Source organism: Panthera tigris, chromosome B4, assembly GCF_018350195.1.
Source record: "Panthera tigris isolate Pti1 chromosome B4, P.tigris_Pti1_mat1.1, whole genome shotgun sequence".
Classification (NCBI taxonomy): domain Eukaryota; kingdom Metazoa; phylum Chordata; class Mammalia; order Carnivora; family Felidae; genus Panthera; species Panthera tigris.
Genome location: NC_056666.1, coordinates 88,686,000 through 88,713,239, shown reverse-complemented (window position 1 = coordinate 88,713,239; position 27,240 = coordinate 88,686,000). Strand labels below are relative to the sequence as shown.

General features: G+C 41.3%; 1 protein-coding gene and 1 pseudogene across 1 annotated transcript in view; one reads left to right on the top strand and one right to left on the bottom strand.

The window, feature by feature from the left end:
• Window positions 1-2,455: 2,455 nt before the first annotated feature.
• SRGAP1 (SLIT-ROBO Rho GTPase activating protein 1) overlaps window positions 2,456-27,240 on the bottom strand; it is a 281,933-nt gene continuing 257,148 nt past the window's right edge. Inside the window, 6 exon segments of the mRNA XM_007082210.2 lie at window positions 2,456-7,733; window positions 11,672-12,011; window positions 12,149-12,283; window positions 13,735-13,915; window positions 24,148-24,227; window positions 26,185-26,409. Of these exon segments, the coding sequence (XP_007082272.2) occupies window positions 7,356-7,733; window positions 11,672-12,011; window positions 12,149-12,283; window positions 13,735-13,915; window positions 24,148-24,227; window positions 26,185-26,409 (1,339 nt within the window). The 3' untranslated portion in view covers window positions 2,456-7,355.
• Window positions 20,500-20,921, top strand: LOC102958817 (annotated as a pseudogene).

Below are 27,240 nucleotides of genomic sequence, written 5' to 3'. Positions count from 1 at the left end.
TACAAATCCTGATCATGTTGCCTTTTTTTTTTTCAAATGGATGTAGTCCATAAAAGGCCTAGAACCCCAGATCTCATTTTCTAGTTAGTATCACATCGTTGTACAATTTCAAATATGCCACGAGACTATCGATGACGCTTTCCTCTCCTCTAGCTTATAGACAAGACCATCCACTTTTATTTAGAGGGACATGATTCGTACGCAAGATATTCCCTGGGTATGTCAAAGACAAAAGATTAACACGATGCATTATCGCTGAGAGGGTAATTCATCGATAGTCCTCACGTTAGCCGAACACCCAAGCAGCAAAAGAAAGGCATTCACCCCCAGGGGCACACCCGATAGAGAGCTGATGAATATGATGAATGCGCCTGCTAGCCACCAGAATTAGGTTGCAAATATCCTAGAGCTGGAGATGTTGTGGATCATGTCATAACTTCCTTCAAGACACTAACGCTGAACAAAGCATGTTGTTTCAGGACTCCAGGAGGAGTGCTCACTTGTGCTCTCTTTCTCATACATACATACACGCACATGGACATTTTGATATCCAGCCTTGTCCCAGATCTCCAGCTTCTTTTGTTGAAGACTAACCTTGATGAAATGACTGTTTTAATAAAAGGCAAGCTTTCTACTAGGTAGAAACACCTGAACGTCACTATGATTATTTCAAAGGTATATTGACCATATTTCCCCAAAGCCAAATGGAGACATATGGCCAGCAAAATGGAACTTGCCAATGGAATTTGCCATTGTTTTTGGCTTTCCAGGACTTTTTTTTGGCACTTTAGATCATGGTTAGGGAATTTTCCACATTAGGAATCCCAACTACCTAAGGCAAAAGCCAGAAAATGTCCTTTTTCTGCCTTGCTAATATTCTTACAGGGTGCTGGCTTATGAACAGTGGGAGCTGACAACCAGGCACAGCCACATTTTGGGACTCTAATTCTGGAGTGAGGGACGTGAGGAGGCAGGCGGACATGGAGAGGGTTGTGGCAGGTGGAGGCCTTTGGATCTGAGGGTGATGCAGGATAATGGGGTCTCTCCTGGAATAATCCTATAGTCCGATTTGCCCATTCATTCCTGTGGGGAAGCCTCTAAATCCAACTCTGGTCCTAAAATGGTTCTACCTGCTTTTGGGTAGGCCCTTCCAGTCAAGGGCTTAGTTCAACATCATTCCACAATGTTGTGGGACAATATTTCCTTTAACAGGTGGCTTTCCCCCCATTCATTTGTCCATGTTTAAAAAAAATTTTTTTTAAAAATATTTTTGAGAGAGAGACAGAGACAGAGTGTGAGCGGGGGAGGGGCAGAGAGAGAGAGAGGGAGACACAGAATCTGAAGCAGGCTCCAGGCTCTGAACTGTCAGCACAGAGCATGATGCTGGGCTCGAACTCACGAACCACAAGATCATGACCTGAGCCGATGTCAGACCCTTAACTGAGCCACCCAGGCGCCCCTCATTTGTTCTGTCCACGTTTAAAGATTTCTGCATCCAACACCCAAAGTTTAATCAGGAAATATACAAGAAATACTGAGCAAATTCATGAAATAGAATTCAATACACCAGTCAAAATGGAAGAAACTAGTTATATGTAACAACATGGACAAATCTCACAAACATTTCAACAGAAGGAACCAGGCACAAAGTGTATATACTATGAGGCCATTTATAGAAAGTTAAAACTATAGGCCAAAGCAAACCATGATGTAATTCATGAAGATATTACACTGGAGAAGCACAAGCCTGGCCAGATCTCCTCGGTAGGCAGTGGATACTGGAGATCTTGATCTCAGTAGGTGGTAGATGCAGGAGAGTATTACTCTGTGCAAACTCTTACACTAATGACTTGTGCACTTTTCTGTGTGTATTTTATACTCCAATAAAATCTTTTTTTCCCCTTGATTTATGTGTCATTAAAAAAAATTCCACATCTCTTACCAATATTCAATCCTGTACATTGCGAATGATTTTGTAAAACTCTTTATTATGTACTGATAGACCTCAAGGGTTAGTTTAAAAAAAAAAAGTTTGAAGGAAAAAAATACCAGCACGTGGGGCATTCTAAACAGAATCTCTACCTAAGGATTGCATTTCAGGATATTCGAATGAAACCAAAGATCGCCTTGACAAGGTCTACTATGCCAAAGAACCCTCTTCCAGGGAAAGGTTTCAATCTGGCTAGTGTTTAAGAGGCTTGCTTGCTCTCCCGTAATCCCCTTTCCTTACTGCACAGGGGTCTCCAAGCCATCCTCTGAAAAACTCTGGCTTCATGATCAAGGCCCTGTCCACGAAGTCTCATTTCCAAGTTCACAAATAAAAATGCAAGTGAGACAGAAACATTAAAAAAAAAAAAATGTTAGTTTCCCACCATTTAATGCAACTCAGCTCTCCAGGGGGCTAACAGTGATTAGAAAAAGAAAGGAAAGGAATGAAAACACCACGGAGAATCACTGAGAAGACAAAGGCAGCCAGAACTATCTTATTTATTATAAAGATACACCATGAAGAACAGACCTGACTGTATATTGAAGCCTGGAATGGTACATGCCAAAATGTACAGTACTATACATAAAAGTGCATTGTCACAACAGATTAACAAAACATTTCTTTTCTTCCAGAACTGTAAAAGCATCCCCCAAATTTCCGCCTCAGAGCCAAGGAACTGTAACGGAGGCAGCACAGATCACAGGTGACATGTGGGCTGCAGCAGCTAGAGAGACAGCGGGAGGGAGGACACAGGGACACTGTAGACGGGAAAGGCACAGTCACGGCTACCAGCAAAACGAGACAGTCTGATGACAGACAAGGATGCAAGACGGACGATACTGAGCACCGAGGTACAGGACGGGACACAGAGAAGCAGGGAGAGCGTGGAGGAAGTTTCCGCTCAGATAGGTAGTAGGAATTGGGGCAGGGGGGCCAGGAGCATGAGTGGAAGGGTGGAGGGGGCGCTCAATGGGGCGGTAGGAATTGGGGCAGGGAGGCCAGACGCAAGAGTGGAGGGGTGGATGGGGTGACAGTAAAAAGCAAGGCTAAAACTCCTCTAAAATAGAAAGGCACTTTCACATGTACATACTACAGATGTACATTGACACGATTAGTAACAGTCACAAGCAGGAAGCTACCAGTACTGCAATTGATCAAACCGACAGGAAAGGACAATACTGATTTAATTACGTGGGCAGGAGTTACCCTTAATTCCGTAGGTAAATTTTAGCAGTCTCTCCTGTTACACAGCCACTTACTATACTTTAAACATCTATAATAACCATCACACTACACACTGAACTTGGATGAATGCTCTAAAGGGGGCATTCACAAATGCACGGTTTATATATTTTCTTTTACTAAACAGTTTCTAAGATAAGCATTATGGAACCCAGTACAATTATTTAAACATACAAAAGTCCCTATGTAATTTAAAGATACAGGTACCCATCTCGATTATACCACATAGACTATTTTTTTTAAAGAAAGTATACTAGGGTAAGTGAAATCTCAATTTCCAGTTTGTTTTACTGATCTGAATAAAGGGGTGCCAAAGTCACCCTGCACCAAGCCTGACACCTCAGCCCAGCTGGAGGTTTGGTTTTCAGCTCAGGTGACTGTCTGGAGTAGGGAGCTCTATTGTACACACGGATGAGCCTTTGCATCTAAGTTGCTCCGGGACTGTGGCCTCAGCGATGGGCAACTCAGAGCAAGGCTCATCCGAGTGCTTTTCCCGCTTTTACGGTGTCTCACTACTGTGGTCAGGACGAGAATGAATGCGATCCCAAATCTGAAGTCTTCTAAATCCTCAATAGACCTATGGGCTCTTTACTTTTTTTTTTTTTTTAAGTTTTTAAATTCCAGTTGCTTAACATACAGTGTGGGCTTTTTGAATTTTAGAGGCTGTACTTATCACATTAAAGTTTCTTCATTTTGTAGACCTCGTGTCATTCCCAAATGCTGGGGAGACCACAATCCTTCCTACTCTTATCTTTTCCTTAAATTATAAGCCCTTTTTGGGAATGGCAAGAGTACAAAGAAAACTCGGTTAATACAATGTGACCCGTTTGCTCTACATCCGCTGAGAGCTATTCATGCTTCCTGCAGTAGATTAAGTGGGAGCCTGCTCTAAATTATTCTATGCATGGCTCAAGGGGCACCAAAGTCAGATCATGTTGTGTGAAAACGTGCAAAACGGTTGACTGATAGCATTGACCCTGAACATGAATACAGAGCTCTGCAAAGGGCCACTGGACTGGTTCAAATAATTTACAGAACACGCATCAGAAAATGTGTATGGAGTACCTTTTCTCTCTCTTATCAATCAGTCCTTTCCCAATACCCCTGACCCAAACCAAAAGGTCAACTTGTAAGCCTACTTAGTGAGTTCTATGGATGGGACATGAACAGAGTTATATCAGCTGTGAATATATATTCTTGCGTAAGCGGAGTCTGATCATCTTTGTAGAACCATCGTCTGCCCATCATCAAAATGACCCCCTTGCCAAACTGTGCACGAAGAACAATATGATCCTTGAAACCGGGGGCATAACATCTCAAGGATTCTTCCTTTCCTCCCCACCCTTTGCATGCTTCCTCCTCCCCACTAGATGTGTGGCTGTAGAGAAGGCCATGCACTAGGCGAATGCACCAGAAGCTTTTAATGAGCTTTCAGGGTGTTATTTTGGATCCTCTGTGAAGTGGCCACCTTGTCTTCTCCCTAGAATCTGAAGACTTTTACCAAAACAAAGAAAGAATAGGTGAATCCTTATTCCCTGTGAGGTCATGTCCTTCTATGGGAATTGGAACAAATAAAAAAGACTGGAAAAAAAAAAAAAAAAGAAAGACCTCAAGGTGTCACAGGGGTATAGGGAGAAGAGAGAGAGATGGGTAAGGCAGTGATGGGGGAGCATTAGAAATTTCCTGCAAGAAGGCACAGCCTCTGAGGCCCCAGAGCAGCCACCTAAGGGAGCAGAGTCCTAATTTGGTGGTTGGAAAGGCAACCCTCATTTCATCAGCGGTGTAAACACTGAAGAGGGGAGAGTCTGGGCAGGACTGCCAGGGAGAAATCCGAAGACATGAACTTGTAGGAGTAAGATCTAAGTTAAAACTTGTAGAAGACACCCCTCTGCCTTTTTGAAACCCTCTGTTTACATCTTACTCTTGCACCATCGATGGAAAAACCGTTTTTAACAATCCTTTTCATTTCAATTTCTAAAAGATTTAAAGTCTCCTCCTCCATTACTTCCGCCTTTATTCTCGGCTTCTGTTTCCCCATCTAGCAGCAGAGAACTAGAAACCCAAGTGGACTCTGGAAAGAACTGGGAGGTTATTCAGCAAGGTTTCAATTTCCTAGGAATTTGGGAAGATTGTTTAAAAGGGTGAGTGCTACTCAGAGCTCAATCCTGGCTGAGTCTCCATGGTGTCTAAAGTTGATGAAGGGCCACTAAAGCTCAAGGGAAATGGCAGGGGGGTAGAGAAGATGCTGGACTGGGCATCGTTTTCACAATGGGCAAAATGGATGCTTCAGAAACCTCAAAGATTTAAAAGCTTACCATACCTGGATACTTGGAAAAAAAATCTCGATTCAATCCATCTGTGAAGTTAGGCCACTGGCTGGCAATCAGAAGTGTGACTTTGAAAGGTAACCCTATGTCATTAATTTAATCTCTCTTTGCGTTACAATGATTAGACTGGCAAACTGAGGGAGAGATCCCAGGAATGATCTTGATTTTTTAGTACAGATCCTCATTCTTTCCTGCCTGAGGCATTCACCAGCGGGCTAACAGATTCAAGTCCATACTGTGCAACTCTTAGGTGGGCAGGCAAATGGCTTCCAGTTTGAAACCAAAGCTAGAAGGAAATCAATGGTGGTCGAGAGGGGTTAGTTCTGGGCCACCCATTTATCTAAAAAAAAAAAAAATTCTCTTTAGCATTAAGTTCAAGGTCAGAGCAGAAAACATGCTCCTAGGTTTACACACGATATAAGCTGCTGCTGGCAGGAGTGGTGATTTGTACCTTAGTAAAAACAACTGAATTCAAAGCAACCTTTTTAAGACAGTGGGAAAACACAGAGAAAATGGTTTCTGTGCCAGGATGTCAGAGAAAGAGGGTACCTTACGGAGCTCACCTGACTATCTGGGTTATGTTGAGACCACCTGAAAAGAAAAGAAAAAAGTCATGGTTCCAGGGTGCAAAATTGGAAGGAACTCCTCCTGGAACCATGTGACCCCCCCCACCCCCCCACCTTGGCCAGCATGGCTCTTACTCCAGTACCACAGCCAGTTCTTGGTTGGCTCAAAGAGGCCAATGGGAGAGGAGAGCTGGGGAGTCACCTTAGGATCGTCAAGCCTCTGTATCGGGTTTAAAGGAACCGAGGTCATTTAGTCAGGAGAGAAGGCTGAGCGAACCAAGGACTTGTGTGCTGCCCACGTTCTCCATTTCCACAGGAGAACACAGGGGTTTAGGGGAGCTGGAAGTATTTTCTAGGCAGTTTGTAACAGACCTCTGAAGGAACTTGTGGAGGAGTGTAACCAGGAAGTCTTTACAGTTAGACCGTTCTAGTCCTTTGTGAATGTAGGGGACGGACCTGGAAGTCTTCGGGGGCCTGACCAGGCTTGAGGAAGAAGTCACCTCGATAGCTCTGGAGGATTAGCTTTCCCCTTTTCTAGGTTCCGTTCAAGAAGTAACTGCAGAGGGTCCGACCCCTTCCTCTGAGCTTTTAATCCGGACCCAGGGAAGTGACTCGTATGAAAGAGGCAACCATGCAACTCATTCAGGCAGTGGGCTGAGAGTCCCACTGGGCACGTCCCGCCGTGACAACTGCAAGCCTGGGCACGAGTGGGACCTCGTCCCACTGCACGGACTCAGAGGTACTTGCTGTCAGCTACCCAACAATGCCGTTACCACTTTCCAGCCATTCCCCCCAAGCGCCACAGACCAACACTGGTTATACTCCACGGCCTGGGACTCAGACGCTTGTGCCTTTGGATCCAGACATTTCCGACTCACCCAGGCTACACTAAACCTGAAGCGCCGAACGACGCGGAGAGCAGAGTGGTGTGGCCTTCGTGACAAATGGTGCAGCATTGGATTTTCAAGTAAATCTAAGTGTTTCTATTGTCTTTAAAATGACATATGTCCAGTTACTAAGAAAAAAGGAAGAAAATTACAAAATACAAATGCCCGTGTTAATTTAGCTAGTCTCCGACATTACATTCAAGAACATAGAAAAGCCAAAAATCTCCAGTTATAAGCACAAAACTAAGGAAAGTTAAAGATCACTGACTTTTGTCAATGATCCGTTTTTTGTTTTGTTTTGTTTCTTAAATCACCGCCCCATAGGACCTTGCTCATCTGGAGTTTACATCGTGCAAGACTTGTCTGTTGGACCTTGGGAAGGTGGGGCCGGTCCCACGGTAGGGTTTGTTTTTGGAAGAACGGCAGGTTTTGGCCGAAGGGCTGGGGGCTTTAGCTGCACACCCATCCTGGGTGCCACCATAGGCTTGAAAGTACTCATTGTGTCGCTGGAGGAGCTCGTGCTGCGTCGGATCTGAGGCTCGGAGCTCCTGAAGGCAACGTTGTGCAAAGGGCTGAGAGACTCTGTGGACGTGGCGGGGGTGGGCGCGTTCTTCACTTGTTCCAAGGTGTCCAGCACCACATCGGGGGCGTGCTTTGCGGTACTCTGTCTCTCCAGTTCTCGGAGTTCGTTCAAAGCAGTGTTCATCGTCTCTTCAATATCCTGTTGACAAATCACCAGAGAGGCAGAACAGACTGATAAATTCGTACTAATGTATAGAAGCACACACACTTCAGCTCAAAGCAGACAGGCCAGCAAAAGCAATCGTGTGTTAAGTTCACAGTCTGTGGAATGTGTACGCATGATGATGGCATCTCACACGACTGTTTAGGCTCTGCATGTTCAGGAGACCAAGATGCCAGGGTGCCTGCAGCCGTATATCAGACATCTGCCGTTCTAAGGTGCTAGGTAGCCTTCTGGTGATTTCCACCTTACGTGCTGATTATACAGAATTCTATTCCAGCTTATGGCAAAAGACAGCTTCAATTTAGACACTGCTACAGTTTCTCAAGAAATAAATGGGAATGGGATTGAAAAGCAGGCTTCTTTCATTGATTTAACAAATAATTTTGGGCACTTACTATGTACTTGGCTAATTCCTAGCAGTTCTTCAAAATTCAGTTTAGGCTTTCCCCTGATGCTCCTGTCCGATGGTCTCACTGGAAGAGGTCCCGCCCTGCAGGAGGGCATTTTTGTGATATGGTGTGTGTGTGTGTGTGTGTGTTCAAATGTCACAATAAAGGGGTGGCATTATTGGCACTTGGTGGGCAGAGGTCGTGTATACTAGATATCTTGCAGTGTCCTGGATAGTTTATATGCAATGAATTATCCCGCATCTTGTTTGCCGTTTTTTTTTGGTTTTTGTTTTTCTTAAATTTGAAAGAGAGAGGATGAGCAGGGGAGAGGGGCGGGGCGAGAGAGAGAGAATCCTAAGAAGGCTCCACGATCAGCATGGAGCCCGACGCGGGGCTCGATCCCACAACCCTGGGATCGTGACCTGAGCTGAAATCAAGAGTTGGACACTCAATCAACTGGGCCACCCAGGCACCCCTTCTTCAACTTTTGAATGTCCTTCAGACATTCATGTAGGTGAAAATTCTGTTTACGATAACCTGAGCCCAGGCCCTGTCTCTTACATCAATATGCATTTTTAAAATGTTTATTTATTTATTTTGAGGCGGAGAGAAGGAGTGCAAGCTAGGGAGACAGAGAGAATCCCAAGCAGGCTCCACGTTGTTAGTACAGAGCCCAATGCGGGGCTCGATCCCGTGACCTGTGAGATCATGACCTGAGCCAAAATCAAGAGTTGGATGTTAACCTCCTGAGCCTCCCAGGTGCCCTGATCAAAACACATTTTTAATTGTTGTATTTATATGAGATTTACATGGATTATATATGTAGATGAAAGCACCTTACTATGTCCATTGTTTTCCAGTGTAGTCAAGCATTAAGTGAAATACATTTAATTGTTTTAATATTTATTTCCTTGTTTTTTTTATATTATATTTAGAGCTTCATATGTTTTTTTCAAATTAGGTATATCATCTATCAATGTATTTCAGATGGTAAAGAGGGAATTACAAAATATATGTTTCAAAAAAGTAGACTGTGCTCCACTGATGGATGAATAGAGAAGCAAAATGTGGTATATATGTCAATGGAATATCATTCAGCCTTAAAGAAGAAGGACATCTTGCCACACGGTACGATACGGATAACGCTTGAGGACGTTGTTAAGTGAAATAAGAGGCCAGTCACAAAAAGACAAATACTGCCTGATTCATTTATATGAGGTAGTCCCCCACTCATAGAAGCAGAAAGTGGAATGGCGGTGGCCAGAGGTTGAGGGGGAGGGGAGAGAGGAGAGTTGTTCTTCAGTGGGTATAGGTTTTCAGGTTTCCAAGATGAAAAAGTTCTGGAGATCTGTTTCATAAAATGTGAATATAGTTTACTGAACTCTAGAGTTAGAAATGGTTAAGATGGACAATTTTACATCATGTGATTTTTTGTATACGCAAACCCCAAAGGCAGAATGTTGTGTGAGACAGACGGGGTGAAGAACCACTGCCCTAGTCTGACTGACATGTCTATTCTCTACTCTCCCAAGGCTTTTTTTTGTTTGCTTAATTTTTTAATGTTTATTTATTTTTGAGAGAGAGAGAGAGAGAGAGAGAGAGAGAGAGAGAGAAAGAGAAAGAAACTGAAGCAGGCTCCAGGCTCTGAGTTGTCAGCACAGAGCCCAATGCGGGGCTCAAACTCACGAACCGAGAGATCAGTTGGACACTCAACCGACTGAGTCACCCAGGCGCCCCTCCCAGGGCTTCTTTCGCTCACCTGGAGCATAACCCTTACGGCGCTGCGTAATGGTAATTGATTTTCATACCCATCTCCCTCACAGGCTTGTCAGCACCTTTGGAAAGCAGCTGGCTATTGATTTAACGTTGCTTCATAAAGCCTAGCACAGGACCTGGCGCACAGTAAGTGCTCATAAAGGTTTGCTTAACGAATAAACCAAGATACAGTGACCACATATGGATATTGTCGTTTTAAAACAAGCCCCATCAGGGACTGCACTGATTTGTTTAATAAGAGAATCTGCATGTTTTTGGTATGAACGCCATGATGGCGGGCTTACTTGTTCTCATGGGAAAATCTGAAGATGAGATGGAAAGAGAAATAAAGGACACAGCTGGAGGCCATTTTGTGAGGATGACATCACTTTCCAAGTGATTATTTTCATATGTGATTTCTATTTGATGCTAAACATATGGATTTTTTTTTTTTTTTACACAAGTATTTGCCCCAGAGAGATGGCAGAGAGCCTGGTTTATCTGTTGAGTTCTGTTTTGATGATTTACAATAAAAGGATTTCTTGGTTCTAGAAGCAAAAGGGTTAAATAGATGTTGTTATGCCTTCCCACCCCCAAGCTCCTAACTCCCTACATCCTGTTTCACCTGCTTATTATAAGCAGTGAAGTTACAGATTTCTCAAATCGTTAAACTCAGCTGTAATCAAATATCGCTGGTTCTGTATAGATCTCAACGGGCCCTGTATGGTACTTCAAACAGAGGAAAACCAAAAGGTCAAGTCTTTTTGATTTTTACTGAGAAACTGTTGTAGATTTAAAATTGGTTTAATTTTTAAAAAACACATTAAACCCCTCACAATCTAATTTACATCCAAAATTTTCTTTAGTTAGGACAGTGAAAATAGCTTGGAAATTTGTCCCATCAGTGGTCTCCTTGGATACTCTTTATTAAAAATAATCCATTTTAAATACTTCCCCATGTTTGTTTCATTTTTTTCTCATTCACTCTCTTTTTTGATTAATTTAGTTCGCCTTTAAGCTTCAGATAGATAGAAGATGCTTTAGATTAAAATGGCAAACCCTGAATCTATTCACCTCTTTTGTCATTGGTGTTAACCATATTTTCTGATGGCCTATGCTGGGGGAAAAAAAACACTAGAGGAAAAATGGCAGAATGATGGAAAAGCCATTAATTTTGTTTCACCCTCACTCTGTCAATTCTAATCATTAAAAAAAACTACAAAGTCCTCTGTACTAACTGTTGAGAAGTAAACAATGACATAGGATTCAGACTTGATGTTCTTCAAACAGCTAACCATTATTTCTCCATTTATTTATTGACTAATCCATTGTTTGTCTTAAGTTGAAAGGGTCATATTTATCATACACTAACATTTATTTATTTCTGGGCTCTCCATTCTTTCTATCAATTTGTCTATTTTATTATCTTTGGCACGCATTCAGGATCCAGTAGGGCCGGTCCTTCTTCATTATTATTCTTTTCCAGACTTTTCTAACTATTTAGCAATGATATGTTTAAATGCCATGGGTCCTACATTTCTGCCATGTTTCTATTTAAATCAATATGAACCTGATCACCTGGGTCCTTCCAGTAACAAATGGTTCTTCTAAAGAGACCCTTAGTCCAGGCTTTAAAGAAGGAGCTCATTTCTTTTGTTTTCTTTAGCTGGTTCTGTACAAAACAACATGGCTACAAAAAGGAAATCCTGCATACCTCCTTCATCATACTCCAGGTACACAGCATGCACCATTCCATTAAATGCATCCTACCTGAGCGATCGTCTCTGGGTCCAATGGCTTATGGTCATTGAAGCCTGTGTATTGCCCTGATGATGTGGACCTTCTAATAGGAGGGCTGTCAATCTTCTTGAGGGAGTCGTGTCGGCTGATATTGGTCAAGCTCCCATGGCCGGGCCGGCGTCTCCTCTCAGGACTGTCATTGTTGAGGCCACGGTTCTGCAGCAGGCCCCGGGGGTGACTGCCCAAGTTTGGGGACCCCAGGTCAACGGAGGAGTTGGAAAGAGGATGTGGGGGGTGGAGGGGACAATGGCCATCACTGGTCCTGCCAGGACGCCTTACTGGAGGGGGTGGCTCTCCTCTTTTTCTCTGCCTAGACATACACAAAAAGAGAGAGAAAATAGGAGAGCTTATCACACTGGGTAATATCACAAAGCTGCGGGTCCTGTGGCTGCTCAAAGTCCTTGGAAAACTGGAGGTTCAGCAGCTTGATGATCAGATTCCACCTACCTGGCTAAATAGCCGTCCGGGTGACGGTCTGTTGGGGAGTTCATGTCCTTGGATGAAGACTTGTCTTCAGTGACTGGCCCACTGCTGGCCTCACTGTCAGCTTTCTGGCTCAGAGTGTCTGAAAACGTATCATCCCTGAAACAATGAGAAGCAAGAGTGAGGGTCTTTTGCTAGATGAATGGGAACAAAAAAATAAGTGATGGGATTTACATATTATAAGTCTTTCTTACCAACACTTTTTCATTATAAAAATAATACAGTTTCATTGGTAAACTGGAAGATTCAGATATACAAAAAAGAGCAGTATCACAATCACCCATAATAGGATGCAACAACCAGACACAACTACTGCTAGAACTTTAGAAAATATCCTTCTATACTTTTTATCTATGCCTGGGTACATATCTATGATGTCTGCATATATATGTATGGTATTTATACTATAGTTACTTATATGTTTATGTGGCTTAGATATATATCACTGCATGTATGTATAAAATGCACGTAATATTTCTTGGATTCCGAGACACATTTTAACATCTCTAAAATTAGGTTGAATGATTTAATCATAATATGCATTTCATGTGGTATATTTCTCTTTCCCTTGAAAAACTGCTCTTAAATTGCTGTACTAGGAAATATATTCACAAAATAGGAATTATATTGTACGTACAATTTTGCAACCTGTTTCTTTTACTTAATTGGTTATAAGCATCTTCTCATCTCTTTAAATATTTTTAAATTATAGCAATATTAAGGGGTGCCTGGGTGGCTCAGGTGGTTAAGCATCTGACTCTGGATTTTAGTTCAGGTCATGAACTCATGGTTTGTGAGTTCAAGCCTTGCACTACTGGGCTCTGTGCAGAGCCTGCTTGGCTCTCTCTCCCTCTCTTTCTGTCCCCCACCCCCAAAATAAATAAATAAACCTCCCAAAAAATTATAGCAGGGGTGCAGCAGTGGCTCAGTTGGGCAGCTCAGGTCATGATCTCATGGTTCCCAAGATCAAGCCCCATGTCAGGCTCTGTGCTGACAGCCTGAAGCCCGCTTGGGATTCTCTCCCTCTGTCTCTGCCTCTCCTCAGCTTGCACTCTTTCTCTTTCCTCTTTCAAAATAAATAAATAAGCATTAAAAAAATTACAGCAATATTGAAAAAAAAAAAAAGAAGAAGAAGGCTGGAGATGATTCTCTTTAGACTTTATTTACGTCAGTATCTTCCCTCTGGGGAATCTGAATTGAAACAGTGGTCAGACAGCAAGAGATGATAACCTCTGGTTTTGGAACCAGCAGTGGTTACTACAGCTCTATTCTCTGCAAGGATTATTCTTCTAAGAGCCTGAAAGTTTCAAAAGGCATCTCTCCCTAGCCTTTGCTCCAAACCTCCTGGTGGTGTTTGCAAAATGAAAACCTGCTGGTCCTGAAGGACCGTTAGCAAAGACCCAATAGCAAGGCAAAGAACTGTTCCCAGCTCAGAGGTCTGGGCTCTGCGATCCCTTCTGCTCTGTTCCTGAAAGACCAAGGTCAGTTTAAGGACAGTGGCTGGAATCTTCTGATGGGAGCACTTGGCGGTAGAAGCTGGCACTACTCACATATCCTGCACCACTATGTACTGATGAGGCACGAGCCCATCAATGCCGTTGTGTCTTCCTTCCCACCAGTCCTCAGACGCGCGGTGATACAGCAGCAGGGAGGCGCCCTTCTTGAAGGACAGTTCTCTGGCGGATCGCCCAACGTAGTCAAACTTGGCTATCGCTTCTATTGGCTCACATTCTACAAAGAACACACCGGGAAACAAAGAGGGACCAGAGCTGTTAGAAGAGCATGAAACACTAGGTGAAAGTTCCATATGAGGCCTTGGCAATAAACACGGCCATTTAAATATCCAGACTGAACAAGGTAATGAACAAATCATCAATGCAGGACAAAATATGGCTGTTAAAAGAGGTACAGAAAAACAGTCTCTTGCTGTGGTCAGTTTTTCAGGCAAAGAAAAATTGAACATTGGACCTTAATTTCCACAGTCTCTTACCAGAGGTATAATGACAGTTTAATAAAAAATATTTAAAACTTTGCAACATGATATATGAGATCTCTCCTTGGGCTGTAATATCCTCCACAATAGCTCCAATAGTATTTTGACAATGATGGAGTTCCTGTGTAACATGTTAATAACCATGGATAACATGGGAAAGTCAGTATCCCAGAACACGAGGGAGTTTAGGCTTTATTTGCTTATTCAAAGAAAAATGAGGTTTATAAAAATCAGTACATTAAATATTATGTGAGTACATTTAATTTCTTCCTGTACTTTTCTGGCATTATCAAATCTTCCAAACTGCCACCAACAGTAAAATAACTTTGTTTTCTCTAGTATCAGTAACAAATTCTAGTTACCTATGAAAAAAGCACAACTTAGACTGTCCTGTACCCAAATTAAGAGACCAGATTCAACAATTATGTTATCCAGAGATCAAAAAAGTTTTTTTTAAAGTTTATTTATTTATTTTGAGAGAAACAGAGACAGCACAAGTGGGGGAGGGGCAGAGACAGAGGAGACAGAATCCCAAGCAGACTCCACACTATCAACACAGAGCCTGACATGGGGCTCGAACTCACGAAACTGTGAGATCATGACCTGAGCTGAAACCAAGAGTCGCTTAACTGACTGAGCCATTCAGGCGCCCCAATTATCCAGAGATCAAAAGATATTCAAGGGAATTATGGTGAGTGAAAAAAAAAAACCAGTCTCAAAAGGTTATATACTGTATGATGCCACTTATACAGCATGTTTGAAATGACATAATAATCAAGATGCAGAACAGATTAGTGGTTGCCAGAGGTTGGAAAGAAATGGCCACGGCTATAAAAGGGAAGCGCACAGATGAGTGCATGAAAAACTGGTGAAACGTGAATATGGCTGATGGGTTGTGTCAATGTCAACTTCCTGGCTGTGGTATTATGCTACAGTTATGTAAGATTTTACCATGGAGGGAAGCTGGGAGGAGAGTACGTGGGATCTCTCTGTAATATTTCTCACAACTAGATGTGAACCTACAATGATTTCAAAATTAAAAATTAAAGCTATTGAACTAGAAATGGAATTTCAGTGCTGATCTAATTCTGATCACAACAGTTGAAGGCAATTAAGAGGACAAACTAAACAAAACAACTATAAGAGATGCTTTTCATCATTGAGATTTTGCAAAAAGCCCTTTGATTCGGGGGCTTATGATCTTTCCTCCCATCTTCTACCATCCCCCGCCCGGTCCTTCATCCCTGCTATCAACAACAGATAAGTAAACTTCTAATCAATTATACACAGAAAGGGCCAATACAAGTGCTAAATGTTTAGAGAAATGTATAAGCAATGAGCAATACCTCAATTTACTATAAACTGAGAGTGTATTACTTTCTAAATAGTCTAGAATACATGCACATGTAATAGATTAAAACCTGTCCATCTGTTAAATATTTTCTCAGGAAATTGTCTTCTATTTTGCTTGGTAATGTACATTCCCATTTAAAACAGTTAATTTTTCCCAAAAGATTCCTAAAGTATCTTTAATATCTTGTATGGAATAACTGCATAAGAAATCCTTGGATAGTCAACCAAGCTTCTTTCTCACTCAAATCCCAGACTTCAAGCTGTATTCAAAGCCGTAATCATCAAGACAGTATGGTACTGGAACAAGAACAGACACTCCGATCAATGGAACAGAATAGAGAACCCAGAAATGGACCCCAAAACATATGGCCAACTAACCTTTGACAAAGCAGGAAAGAATATCCATTGGAATAAAGACAGTCTCTTCAGCAAATGGTGCTGGGAAAACTGGACAGCGACATGCAGAAGAATGAACCTGGACCACTTTCTTACACCATACACAAAAATAAACTCAAAGTGGATGAAAGACCTCAATGTAAGACAGGAAGCCATCAAAATCCTTGAGGAGAAAGCAGGCAAAAACCTCTTTGATCTTGGCTGCGCAACTTCTTACTCAACACGTCTCCAGAGGCAAGGGAAACAGAAGCATAAATGAACTACTGGGACCTCATCAAGATAAAACCTTCTGCACAGTGAAGGAAACAATCAGCAAAACTAAAAGGCAACCAACAGAATGGGAGAAGATATTTGCAAACGACATATCAGATAAAGGGTTAGTATCCAAAATCTACAAAGAACTTCTCAAACTCAACACCTAAAAAACAAATAATCCAGGGAAGAAATGGGCAAAAGACATGAATAGACACTTCTCCAAAGAAGACATCCAGATGGCCAACCAACACATGAAAAAATGCTCCACATCACTCATCATCAGGGGAATACAAATCAAAACCACAACGAGATACCACCTCACACCTGTCAGGAGGGCTAACCTTAACAACTCAGGCAACGACAGATGTTGGCGAGGATGCGGAGAGAGAGGACCTCTTTTGCATTGTTGGTGGGAATGCAAACTGGTGCAGCCATTGTGGAAAACAATATGGAGGTTTCTCAAAAAACTAAAAATAGAACTACCCTAGGACCCAGCAATTGTACTACTAGGCATTTATCCATGGGATACAGGTGTGCTGTATCCCCACGTGCACCCCCATGTTTATAGCAGCACCATCAACAATAGCCAAAGTATGGAAAGAGCCCAGATGTCCACTGGCAGATGAATAGATAAAAAAGATATGGTATTTGTATACAATGGAGTATTACTCGGCAATCAAAAAGAATGAAATCTTGCCATTTGCGACTACGTGGATGGAACTGGAGGGTATTATGCTAAGCGAAATTAGTCACAGAAAGACAAATATCTTATGTCTTCACTCCTATGAAGACTTTAAGACACAGAACAGATGAACACAAGGGAAGGGAAGCAAAAATAATATAAAAACAGGGAGGGGGACAAAACATAAGAGACTTAAATATGGAGAACAAACAGAGGGTTACTGGAGGGGTTGTGGGAAGGGGGATGGGTTAAATGGGTAAGGAGCATTAAGGAATCTACTCCTGAAATTGCTGTTGCACTATATGCTAACTAACTTGGATGTAAATTTAAAAAATTTAAAAAAAAAGAATTTCAAAAAAAAAAAAATAAATTCAAATGTTCTCTGGGCCACATAAGGCAAAAGCATAAAAATCAAAAAACACATTAAAAAAGCTTAGGGTTTACCTTCTATGAAAGAGCCTAGATGAATTTCAGCTATGCATTTACAATAAAGACAAAAAATTGCTCCATCTTTTTGCTAGTGGTTAATGTTTAAGGGGAATATTTCATATGGCAGAATCACAATGCTATGATTTACATGTAGTATACTTCTCAGCAAAGTAGGTGTAAGAATAATTTTAAAACAACAGTTTAAGTCCTTTAACAACTGACTATAACTTTTAGATCGCATGTTAGCATGCTAGTATTCCCTCCTAAAATTATATTATTAAAACAATATGAATAACAGCTTTATTAAATATCTACAAACCTGCTTCATAGAGGAGGGACTATAACTTTATATTTAAAGAGAATGACTGTATAGTTTGTCCTCAAATTGCAGATAAAGAATAAGTCAGAGATGACTGATGCCAATTTTTTTTTAACACCAGTTCTCCTTTAGGAACAGAAATAAACATGCCCATGGTACAGGGGACATGAATAAACATATCCAGGGAGGAAAGAAGACACGCCCATTTGTTAAAAAGAACTTTATGACATGCAGTTCTCAAATTCCTATGTGAACATGCCCATGTAAAGTTGAATTTCATTTTACAGAAAAAAACAATGGGAAGATACCAGCCCACAAAATAGTGTACAGTTTACGTACTTGTCAGAGGGAAATGAAGAAAGAACCATTAATGTTCTTTAGACATTAATTAGACATTAATTAGACATTTAGTCATACACTGTCAATGCGGGCCAAGGGCTATTTAAGACTATTTAACAGATACTTATGTATTTTATCCTAATTTCATAATCATGCACTCTAATGCTTGTTATCTCTTTTTATTTCTTGAAACAACTAGCAACAGGATTATCAGACTGTTTATTTAATTCAAATGTGGAGAGATTATGAAAGAATGACCAGATGAATCAGAAGTACATTTTTATTGGTAATTCCATATCAACTAGTAATTCTGAGCAATTTCATTATTTTGACTCTTTCTACTCCTCAGGGAGTCATTCCAGAGCCAAGTGTGAATCAATAAGCTACTTCTACACATCTCAGTCTACTCACTGCAGAGCAAATCAATCTTAGGGCATGGCAGAGTCACATGGTCCTTTCGTAGAGAGTCACATGGTCCTCTAAGATCCTGCAGAGACTCTATAGAATGCTGCTGTTATCAGTAACAGTAAGAGTGAACACGATACTTCATTTTCCTGCATGGCTATTATAACTGTGCAATGGGGGGCGCCTGGGTGGCTCAGTCGGTTAAGCGGCCGACTTCGGCTCAGGTCATGATCTCGCGGTCCGTGAGTTCGAGCCCCGCGTCAGGCTCTGTGCTGACAGCTCAGAGCCTGGAGCCTGTTTCAGATTCTGTGTCTCCCTCTCTCTGACCCTCCCCGTTCATGCTCTGTCTCTCTCTGTCTCAAAAATAAATAAACATTAAAAAAAAAATAACTGTGCAATGGGGGACAATTCAGTACAGCTGATTTTTCTGACTGCCCAGAACTATCAAGTCTTAGATTTCCATTTCTTGTCATTTTATACAAAATGCTAGTACATCACATTTTCTCTTGGGCACCTGCTGTCCCTGGCACTGTCCCTTCTAGATCTGTTACCCACTGCCCTTGTAGGTGCTGGTTTCGTTCTATGACAGCCTCTCTTTCAGAAACAAAAACTATCCTTCTCTAGTGATATCATGACAGACAAAAGAAAATACAATACCCAGGGGATCACAAAGATAATCAATACGCTAGTTAATTTAGTTACAGAACTTTACAGGTTGGCTGTGGGCAAGGATATCTATCCTTTGTACGCAATGCTTTCTTTTCCAGCAAAATCAGGTGAACATGGTTAAAACATTATCAAAAACACAGAGCTCTCAGCAAAGCTTCTCTTTTGTAGTCAAGAGGTAAGAACAACTAACAGATGGCATGGTGGGGAGACTGATGTTTAGGAAGAGAGACGGCTGGGGCTTTGTCTTAGCTTTTCCTGCCACTAGGGAAATACTCTGAAGGAGACAGAGAAGTCATCGGTGAGAAAGGAATAAATCACACGGTGAAAGAAAGAAACTCGAGTAAAAAGAAGGGATGGTGGCAAGGGTAGGGCTCAGAGACTTTCAAAAGCAACATCACAGAAGTAGAAGCTCTCACTGTGAAGAATTTCTTCTAAATGAAGTTCTGAAAATGTCAGTTCATCCTACTTTTAGAAACAAACTTTTTTTTTTTTAAAGCAGAGGGTGGACATGAGACATCCTGATTACCCTCTTGCTGAAATGAATGAAAAATCTTGGGATTAAAAAGAAATCTTTGTAATTGCATTAAGAAGCTACCACCGTAGTGGGAATATCAAAGACAAAAAACTCAACGAAATGGGAACGCAGTGAGGTAAACAGAACACTAGAAAATGTGAGTCAGAGTTTGCCTTGAGGGCACTTTCCCTGCCGGGTTAACTTAAGCTTTCATTTTGGACAAAAAACGAAATCAAGGGTCTACTCAGTTTGGACAATGTAAGCCCCCTCCACAAAAGATCACGGCTCGCAGTGTCACCGTGAATTCCTAGTGCTAGAAATCATCCTCCCTTCCTGCCCTCCATACTTCTCCACAGACTGTATACATCACCACTGTCCCCTCCCAGACTTAAAAAAAAGAATCTATCTCAAACCTTGGAACAAATCATCTCCAAGAACCCCAACTACATTCCAGTCCTCAGGCAGGTTTGCAGTTAAAAATCACACAACTTGGGTGGCCTGGAAAACCTGAGGCTAAAAATTCAATATGGTCCCAAGTTGGTTATGCCCCAGGCAGAAGTAAATGAGAAGATTCTCTGGAGGAACACATAAAAATTTACAAAACACTCTGGAAAATAAGACTCAATGAGCAAGAGACAACAAAAACAAATCCAGGAAGAATGCAGATATTAGAATGATCAGAATCACAATTTATAACGATGGAAAGGATTAATATGAGGAAAGAGCGAACAGCTACAAAGAATGATTAAGCAGCAGATAGAAAAGTGAACCAAACAACTTGTAGAAAAAAACAAAAAATATAAATGCAATGGATGGCTTTAAAGCAGATTAGTCACAGCTGAAGAGAAAATAAAAGGATCATGCATATAGCTAAGGAAGTACTAAGAGAAAACTGACAGCTTTATATGTTCATATTAAAAAAAGTCTTGTATGGCCACGGCTGAAGCACCAAGCGGCCAAAATGATGTTCAATCTTTTGGTGACTTCTGAATGGAGCAAGAGCCACAAAAGGCATTCCAGTGCATCTTTCCACATTTGCGGGAAGATTATGTCTTCCCCTCTTTCCACAGAGCTGAGAGAGAAGTACAATGTTTGATCCATGTCCATCCAAAAGGATGATGAAGTTCAGGTTGTAGGAGGACACCACAAAGGCAAATTGGCAAAGTAGCCCGGGTTTACGGGAAGAAATATGTCATCTACGCTGAACAAGTACAGAGGGAGAGGGCGCACGACACAAATGTCCATGTGGGTGTTCACCCAGGCAAGGTGGTTATCACTAGACTCAACCTGGACAAAGACCTTGAACACAAAGCCAAATCTTACCAAGTAGGAAAGGAAAAGGGCAAATATAAGGAAGAAACTAATGAGAAAATGAAGGAATAAAGTAATCTTATACATGACTTTAAATAAATACTGTTAAAAAAAAAACCTGTTAAAATGAAAAAAAGTGTTGGGGCACCTGGGTGGCTTGGTCGGTTAAGCGTCCGACTTCGGCTCAGGTCATGATCTCACGGTCCGTGGGTTCGAGCCTCGTGTCGGGCTCTGTGCTGACAGCTCAGAGCCTGGAGCCTGTTTCAGATTCTGTGTCTCCCTCTCTCTCTGCCCCTCCCCTGTTCATGCTCTGTCTCTTTCTGTCTCAAAAATAAATGTTAAAAAAAAATATTTTTTTTTTAAATGAAAAAAAGTGTTGAAAAGTTATGTTAAAGATTAAACTTGTTAGAAAAAGGAAAAAAATGATCTGTAAAGAGAAAAATATAAACGTGTATTGAGAGACATTCAATATGTTTGTCGACTGGAAGACTGAATATTATAAAAATATCTATTCTCTCCACATTAACATACATAGAATCAGTGCAACTGCAATCAAAACCCAAGAGGTTTTCAATTTTTGTTTAAGAACTTGAAAAACTGAGTCTAAAATTTAAGTGAAGTTGTAAAGATCAAGAATTGCTAAGGAGAACAGTCAAAGGTCTTGATTTGCCAAATATTAAGATTTATTAAAAAGTATCAAAATTAAGAGAGGAGGGATAGACAAGTAGACCAGTGGAAAGGAGAGAGCCCAGAAACAGACTTGTTCAGAGAGGACATGTGATTTGTGCAGAGCTGTGTAGAAAGAACAATTAATGTTGGGACAATAGTGCATCCACATGGAGAAAAAGGAACGGACCCCAACCTCACACCATACCCCCAAAGAAATTCCTGGTAGATTAAAGACCTATGTGTGAGAAACAAAACCTGAAAGGATTTAAAAAAGAATATGGGGGAATTATCTTCATTACCTCTGGGCACAGAAGGATTTCTTAAAGGAGACACAAAGGGAAGCAACCATGAAGGAAAAGATTGGTAACTTCTTTAAAGTCTCCTTGTTTAGCAAAAGATGTAATAATAAGCACATGAAAGACAAATTACAGAGCACAAGATATTTGCAAAACATATACACAATACCAGACCCGATCCAGACCCACAAAGAACTCTTAGAAATAAGAAAAAAACCAAAGCCCAATCAAACTAAGACAAGCAAAAAAAAAAAAAAAAAGCCCAGAGAAACTGTCAGTGGGCAAATGGGACTTAAATGGGCAAAAGACTTGACAGAAATTTCACAAAAAAAGTGAAGCATGTAAAAGTTAGTAAAGTATAGCTACCTATATGAACTGTATTTTTTATTTTCTGAATTCTGACATCCAGGGCCTGGGTGCCGCTCGAGGGACTATCCCTCCCAAGGTTTACCAATTCCTACAGATAGTGTAAATCACTCGCCTGGTGTGCTTTTCAAATACAAACCCACCAATCCAGAGCCCCAACACCCCAACCACCTCCTTGGGGTCACTATCCACCTGTCCTAATCTCCTGCTCCAGGTAATCTCCTGACAAGAGACAACACCTATAACCCAGAGCCCGCTGAAATTATTCAAACTAGCCAATCCGAAACCCGCTTACCTTGCCCTGACTGTTGCTTCCCGTGGAAACCACAGCAAAGACTCCTGCCTACCTGCTCTTTCTACGGCTGCCTTCTGACCCACCCTGGTGCATTTCTCTGTGGCCACGTGAGGCATGATGTACCTTTTCTCTTGGGTACTGTAACAAAGTAGCTTTTCAGTGGTAATCACCTCCTGATCTGTGGCAGTTACTATACATCAAATTTTTTATTAATACTCTATATTGCAAAATAACACCTTCATCAGTAATCAGAGAAATGCAAATTAAAATCACAAGATACCATCACACTGACAATACTGGCAAAGATTATAATGTTTGATATTGATACAATAAAGTGTGGATGAATACATCCAACCGGAAGACCAACATATTGCTGGTGTGGTGTATATAATTAGAACTCTTTTCTTTTCTTTTTTTTTAATGTTTTATTTCTTTTTGAGACAAAGAGAGGGAGACAGCATGAGGAGGGGAGGGGCAGAGAGAGAGGGAGACACAGAATCCGAAGACAGGCTCCAGGCTCTGAGCTGTCAGCACAGAGTCCAAAGCGGGGCTCGAACTCACAAACCGCGAGATCATGACCTGAGCCGAAGTCAGACACCTACCGACCGAGCCACCCAGGCGCCCCTAGAACTCTTTTCAAAAATAGTGTGGCTTTATCCAGTCAAGTTGAAAACATGCTTACTCCTAGGTGCGTATATCCTGGAGAAACTCCTGTTTGTTTGCAGTACTGCGAAAGCATACACGTTCAAAATATTCATAGCAGCACTGTTTTTAAGGGCAAAAAATAGAGAACACCTCACATATTCACCAATAACAAAGGAAATACAATGGGATATCATACAGTTGTAAAATAAAATGATTATAACTGCACGCAACAATGTGGGTGAGTCACAAGAGTGTAATACTGAGTGGAAAATAATCATGACAAGTCTTTACAGTAGGATTCCATTTACAGAAAGTTCAGGAAAACAGAAAATGAGGGGCCCCTGGGTACTTCAGTCTGTTGAAAGTCTAACTCTTGATTTTGGCTTAGGTCAAGATCTCAAGGTTTGAGGGTTTGAGCCCCGCTGATAGCTCATAGTGCAGAGCCTGCTTGGGATTCTCTCACTCCTTCTCTGCCCCTCTCCCATGCTCTGTCTCTCGTTCTCAAAAATAAACATTAAAGGGGGCGCCTGGGTGGCTCAGTTGGCTAAGCATGCAACTTAGGCTCAGGTCGTGATCTTGCAGTTCATGGGTTGAAGCCCCGCATCGGGCTCTGTGCTGTCAGCTCGAAGCCTGGAGCCTGCTTCGGATTCTGTGTCTCCCTCTCTTTCTGCCCCTCCCCCACTCACTCTTTGTCTCTCTCTAAACATTACAAAAATTTTTTTACTTAAAAAAAAAATAAACATTGAATAAAAAAAGAAAATGAAACAATAAACCATGTAAAAACAAACATATAGTGGTTACCCCTGAGGGAGTAAGGAAGGCAATGGTAACGGAGAAGAGCAAAGGTGATGCTGTCTTTTTTCTTAAACTTGGTGGTGGTCTGTGGTGTTCACTGTAATATTATTTTTCATATCTTACATACATTTTATAAATATTCTTTTGTAGCTACTGAATTCTTAATATAAACACTTCCCAAAAAAGTGGGTATTAAGATTAGTCTTATAATGGTGTGGGTCCAAGGGCATACCGTCTTCACTGGTGTGGGGCTCCGTACCAGCGTCCTGATCCACTTCCTCCAGCGTACCGTGCTCACTGTATGGGCTGTCACTGCCAAGTGCAAACAGAAATTCATATAAAGCCAAAGGAAGAATTTCGAAAATGAACAAGTGCTACTCTACGTAAAGATGTAGGACTTTGGAATGGCAAAAGAGTCAGTTACTGGAGAGCCTTTCCATTAGACGCTGGAGCCTCCAAGGATTATCTGGTCTTATGGGAGTCTAGGTCCTTCATCTTTGGTCATTCGTATCCACAGAAGTGAAAGTTGGCTGAATTCTAGCGGAGTGCGATTATTGTGCTACGGCTACACCAGTTTTTGTAAATTCATGTCACTATTCCTTACTGCATATAAATTGATGGCTCTTTGATTTCTGCTTTGAATCGACTGTAGTATCTTTCCCATCTTCTGACACGTGTTCATTTTAGATTCGTGAGACTCACGATTTTATTCTTTTTAAAAACTTACCCTTTAACACTACCACACTCCTCAAATATGTGCTGGTGAATGGGATGCATCTACCACAAAGAGAAACCTGACATTGCTGTAAAAGCCCACTTAAGTTGCTGGTGTTGGCGAGAAAGAGTAACTGCTTTTTCACTGACTCTCTGTTTAAAATGAGCGATTGCCCGTGGAAACACTATGAATGGGAGAAGGACACAATCAAGCACAGGTGACTGGCTGCAAGCCTCCTTATTAGGGACTTTACCCTGTTTGTGGAAAAGCGGTGACCACAAAAGTTGTAGGATACAACACATCAGATAATATTGACCGGACCTCCACATACCGCTCTTTGATAAAAGGAGTAAGAGCAAAACTTACTGATACGGCCCTGAATATTTGGAAGTGCTAAGATACTGGCTTTGCAGTAAGTATGACTCTGAAGATAAAATTATGCATCTCGCCAGGGCTGAGTTTTATACATTTATCTTCCTAGAGCCAAGATCAGTCAGTACCTTGCACATAGGAAGTGCTCAAGTGAATATTTTTAAACTCGAATTTCACGTGTAAAATTACCGGCTACATCACAGAACAGGAATCTATCATGATTTGTTGTTAATTTAGAAAGAAGTGCTTCTGGAAATAGTTAATCTTCAGTTTTCTTAAGGCATAAGCCAATTGTAATGTGTTTTAAGCCCATTATTATGGTTTAGGTGTACTTTCAGGTACTTAGGATCTTTCAGCTACCTTCTACTTAATCCCTGGTGAGGCAATGGGATGTGTCCTGAGGAGGTCCAGAATGGGTTTACATAGGTCTCTTTCCAGCTGCTCCTGGATCTGAGCTGCACAGAACAGTTTCTGAAGTGGGCTGGGAGGCAACTGTTGAGTGGGAAGGGTCATGTGGGCTTTGGAATCAGACAGACCTGGGCTGCCTGCAGTTACAATTAGTCATTGGACAGGCTTCTTGGCCTCACTTTACTTGGTAGAGTGGTTAGTGTATAAAGTGATCACATGCACCAAGGAGCTGGCACACAGTAGGGGTTCAAGAATTAAAATAAATTTGCTTAAAACGACCATTACTACTATAATTGGTTAGGATAATATTTATTAGTAAGAATGGAAATAAGAATGAAAACATATTTGGTTGAGAGGGCTCCTTTAAAATGATAAACTTGAAATACTTACAGCTAAAACTATTTCAGAATGAAACTGAAATCTGTCAGTTCGATCAGTTATCTTTGATATAAAAGTAAAATTAGTACAGCTCTATATGATACGTTTCAAAACCACTATTCTCTACAGAAGTTACAACAGGGTGGATAGATCTTAAAGGATGTCATCCTTGAGGGAAAAGGGAAGGGATGAATAGGAATTTCCCTAGTGAGAGGCCATGCTGTCATGGGTCTTAGTATTCTCATCTAATCTAAAGAAGGGTTCCTGCTGCTTCTTTTTTTAAAAAATTGGAATCTTTGGCAACTAACAGTCAATTCTTTTTCTTAATTGGATTGATATGTATACTTCCATGATTTTTCATGGGAGGGAGGGGAAAGACTAAATGCTTGGACTTACCAGTAGTCATCCCCAGCCATACATTTCTCATAAACAGGGCCATCCAGCTCTTTAGCATCCGGGAAAATAGTTTCATGGTGGATGATGATGGTTTTGACAATTTCATTCACATGCGCCTGACAAGACACTTGATCCTGTATTTCTGGGACGGGCATCAATGTCGGGCCAAAACAAATGGCCAGGTTATAAGGGTCCATCATGTTCTCATCGCTGTACTGTGAAAGGCTATGAAAAAAAGAAAAGTTATAAAAGGCGAGAGAGAAAAAACAAAACTGATTTTTTTTTAACGTTTATTTTTGAGAAAGAGAAAGAGAAAGAGAGAGAGAGAGCGCGCGCGCGCATGAGTAGGGGAGGGGCAGAGAGAGATGCAGACACAGAATCCAAAGCAGGCTCCAGGCTGTAAGTGCAGAGCCCAACGAGGAGTTTGAACTCATGAACCACAAGACCTTGACCTGAGCCAAAGTCGGATGCTTAACCGACTGAGCCAACCAGGTGCCCTGAAAACTGATGTTTAATAAAACACTTTATATTTTGAAAATAGGGATCCAAAGCATTTTATTTGGTTTTTGTTATTAGAATAAGATGATGTTCCATACTACTTTAAGTTGGCTCAACAAATTCCAAAGGAAGTAAAGCAACTTATAAACTTTCAACTAGAAAGAAACTGAAAGGGGAATATAAATCCTACTTACTTAATTAAGTGGCATTTTTCAAAGCCACAAGAGTTTAAGATAATTTCTATTACAATGGAGACCAGGATCAAGTAAATGAGTTTCATTTGTAAACACTATGGTCAGGCTCTAAATGCTACTCAAGTAAATCCGGGAAGGTCAGTAGTGAGCTCCATAAAACTTGATGGATGTCGTCAAAATTGTCCTCCCACTAATCAAAAACATCTCAGATTTCAGTTTTTTCCCCATAAATCTTGAGGAAAGCCTTGAGGAAAACAAAGCCCCTTTTCTTTGTAACCACTGAAAGAAGGCAAACAACTCTGGGCTTTATGATGTGTTTTTGGGTAAGACCACCAACACTACCCTGTCAATGTCAGAAAAGACA